The sequence below is a fragment of the Pygoscelis adeliae genome, unplaced genomic scaffold, assembly GCF_000699105.1.
Source record: "Pygoscelis adeliae isolate BGI_AS28 unplaced genomic scaffold, ASM69910v1 Scaffold13, whole genome shotgun sequence".
Lineage (NCBI taxonomy): Eukaryota > Metazoa > Chordata > Aves > Sphenisciformes > Spheniscidae > Pygoscelis > Pygoscelis adeliae.
The window spans coordinates 22,669-25,925 of record NW_008824499.1 but is presented as its reverse complement, the minus strand read 5'-3'; the positions used below and the strand labels follow the sequence as shown (position 1 = coordinate 25,925).

Here is a 3,257-nt window from a genome sequence, read left to right as displayed (position 1 = left end):
CAAGCAGGAGCCCAGCCACTGGCCCACCCAGCCCCATGGCTCTCGGCCAAGGCCCAGCTTTCACACCGATGCCTTGGGAGCCAGACCTGTGAGCACCCTAGCTACCAACGAGCGCAAGGCCCACAGCTGGCCAGGGAAAGCAGAACTGTCTGCCTGGGGCCTGGAGCACAGGGGAGCTGGGCCCTGCCAAGGCTGCCGGGAGGAGAGCACCGCAGAGCTCCTCGTGCTGGGGACAAGGCCGGGAACAGCTGGGACCGCGGGGAACACAAGGGGCCCTGGTTCCTTCGCCATCACCTCGTTCTCCTCGCCCCGCTGCCAGGGGGGTGACAGAGGTGCTGGCCCAGCACAGCTGCATGCGCTGCCCCGTCCCTCCACTGGCTGAGGGCAGAGAAAGCAGAGAGCAGTGGGGACCTGCTGACATACCTGTGAAGGGCAGCTTAGGGCCAAGGACACGCAGCTGCTGTCAGACTGCGGGCTCTGGAGACACCCAGGAGGTGCTGCTGCTGCCCTGGCTGAGCCGAGGCCGTGCCACACTGGGGCAACTTGCTGCGGGGAGCACTGTCGGGAACCGGGAGCCCGCCCCTCCTCCACCAACGCACAGCACTCCCAGTTTTCTCATGCTGGGATGGACTTTTCCTCCTTCCCCCTCCAGCAGGGAGAGCGTGCCACGCCGTGCCGTGCCATGCCACCAGACCGTCCCACTGGCGGGGGAAGGCCCCAGCTCCATCCAGCTAATTACCACCCTTGAGTCAACGCAGCGGATGCTGGAAGGCTGCAGTGAATAGGTGCAAACACAGTGGCCCTGCTGCCAGAAAGAGCAGCCCCCAAGCTGGCTCCAGGGCCAAGCCCAGCGCCCGCCCAGACTGCGGCAGAGCCGGCAGAGGACACTGCTTCCACGAGGAGAGGGAAGTGGAGGACTTACCGGGCCCAGGTTGAGGAATCCATGCTTCCTGGCCAGCCTGTCAGCCTCCTGGGGCCCTGCGGGGACGAGCACGGCCCAGGTGTTGATGTATATATGCTGGGCCAGCACCTCCCGGGCCAGGAGCGCGAGGGCAACCACCAGAGTCCAGAGCAGGAGCAGCGAGCAGGGCCTCAGATCCATCAGAGTATCTGGGCTCCTCTAGCTGGGGAGCAGGAGGGTCCTGGGAGCAGCAGGTCCAGTGGCCTCCCTGTGTCAGCACGCCGAGACCCCCCCGCCTCTCTGCCCCGCTGGCCCCCGTTCAGCCCAAGAAAGCATGGGGATGAGCCCACGACAGCCGGGCCGGAGGGCAGCAGCAGGAACAGACCATCCGGGACAGCAGCACAATCTGCAGAGAGATGGAAGAGTGGTCAGGCCCCGGGGTGCCCCTCCTCAAACTGAGGGAGGGCAGGCTCCGTCAGACCAAGCCGCAGCCCTGGCACCGGGTAAGAGGGCCTTGGCATACAGCACCCGCTGTCCACCGCAGCTCATGGACAGCCATGCAGGACCTGGGGGCCCGAGGAGCCACGGCAGTGGCTGGCTCCGCAGGGTACCCCGGCACGCCTGCCCCAGCAGAGAGTCACTGTTTACCTTGACTATTGCCCAATGTGTACTTACGCTCTGTGCTTACAAACATGGGAGACAAACTGGGAGGGGAGAAGGGCACCAAAGGAGGGGAGAGGCAAGGCAAGGGAAGCAGCGGACAGGAGCCCCTTCTCCAACCAGGACAGGCCTATCTGGGCACGGAGCTGGGAGCAACCGTGATGGGAAGCCTGCCTCTCCAGTACCAAGGGGAGACCAGAGGAGATGCCCACAGACTCTGTGTGAGGGAGAGAGAGGAGAGACTGGATGGAGGAAAGCCAGGGAGAGCAGAGCCCCAGGCCCCAGCATCTGCACAGTCAGCAATCGACCAGGCAGTACCTGGTAGCAGTACCAAGTGCCGTGCTGCCTGTCACCATCAGTAGCTCAGCTCTGCCCTTCCTCTGGAGCACAACATGATGACACCGGTGTGACTCATCTCCAAAACAGAAAGGAAACCGGCACAGGGACCAGGAAAAGGGGCATGCCGTCACCTCCAGCGCTCACCCAGGGACCTGCACGCAGGGATGCCTGGGGACAGCTCTCATCATGTTGGAGGGCAAACACAAGAAGCTGGCAAGGCAGGTGGGGAGAAGAGCAGGGAGCGACCCACCCAGTGCAAAGGAGCCCACGACACGACAGCGTGGGTGTGAGCTCCACAGGGACCTTGAAATATCTGGTCATGTTTCAGAGACAGCAGGAAAGATGAGAGCCGGCAGTGCCCAGAGGAGCCCCATCCCCCTCCGGCAAGCAGGGGCCTCAGTGAGCAGGGAGCCTGTGGCGCTGCCAGGGGAGGAGAGCAGGTCCTGGCAGCCGCCTGAGACCCCGCTGCAGCACAGACAGTGCTGCGATTCAGGCACGCTGCGGCTCCCCCTCAGCGACCAGACCTTGGCCGGCTGCGAGCTCGGCCGCCCTGCCGAGGCACCGGGAGCTGTGAGCACCCACCAGAGGCTGGACCGGAGCCCCGGGTACCAGATCGTGCCAGGGCCCAAATCACAGTTTCCAGTGGGAAAGGCTCCTGGAGCCCCTAGGGAAGGAAAAAAGCTACTGCGTGATTGGAGAGAGCAGCAAGCACAGCACAAGGGGACACTGTCTGCCACGGCCAGCCTCCGTGCCAGCACCTCACCCCCTCCGCAGGTCCCCGAGTCAGGCAGTCTCCTCCACCGTGCTGGTCCCAGAGCCAGCAGCCACCCTGCTCCCCGGCGGTGACTGCTCCACGTGGGGACAACGCTGCGACAGACCCCCTCCACGGGGTGCAGAGCCCGGCCCTCCACAGCCCTGGCACTCCATGCCTGCTGCCCCAGCACAGCCAGATGGGCTGGCTCCCTCCCCGCTAGACCCCGGCAGCTCTGCCGCACGCCCCAGTCCTGCCTGCAAACCCCTGGCCTCGTGCCCTGGGAGCAGGAGGAAGGAGAGGCACAGGGACAGCCCCGGGCTGCTGCAGGCCAGCCTGCACGGCGGGGTGTGAGCGGGAACGCAAGTCCCTGCCGGGTCACGGGCCGTGCTCCCTGCTCCGCACCCACAGCCCCACGGGAGGCACGCTGCCAATCGCATCCGGCACAGGCAGGGCCGCCGCCGGCCAGGACCCTTCCCAATACTGCTGGATACCAGCACTTCCCCGCGAGCTGAGCCCAGCTGCCACACGGCAGCGACACGGCAGTCCCGGGGCTGTAGCAGCGGCCCCGCGGCACGGCCGAGCCGCCGGCCGTCCCTGCACCCG

The 3,257-nt window shown here is 65.9% G+C and overlaps 1 protein-coding gene across 1 annotated transcript in view; it reads right to left on the bottom strand.

Annotated features, from left to right (window-relative positions):
* The window catches only part of FURIN (furin (paired basic amino acid cleaving enzyme)), a 14,601-nt gene extending 13,314 nt beyond the window's left edge, over window positions 1-1,287 (bottom strand). The window contains exon 1 of the mRNA XM_009321494.1: window positions 923-1,287. Coding sequence (XP_009319769.1) covers window positions 923-1,102 — 180 coding nt within the window. The 5' untranslated portion in view covers window positions 1,103-1,287. The remainder of the gene's footprint in view (window positions 1-922) is intronic.
* Window positions 1,288-3,257: the final 1,970 nt, after the last annotated feature.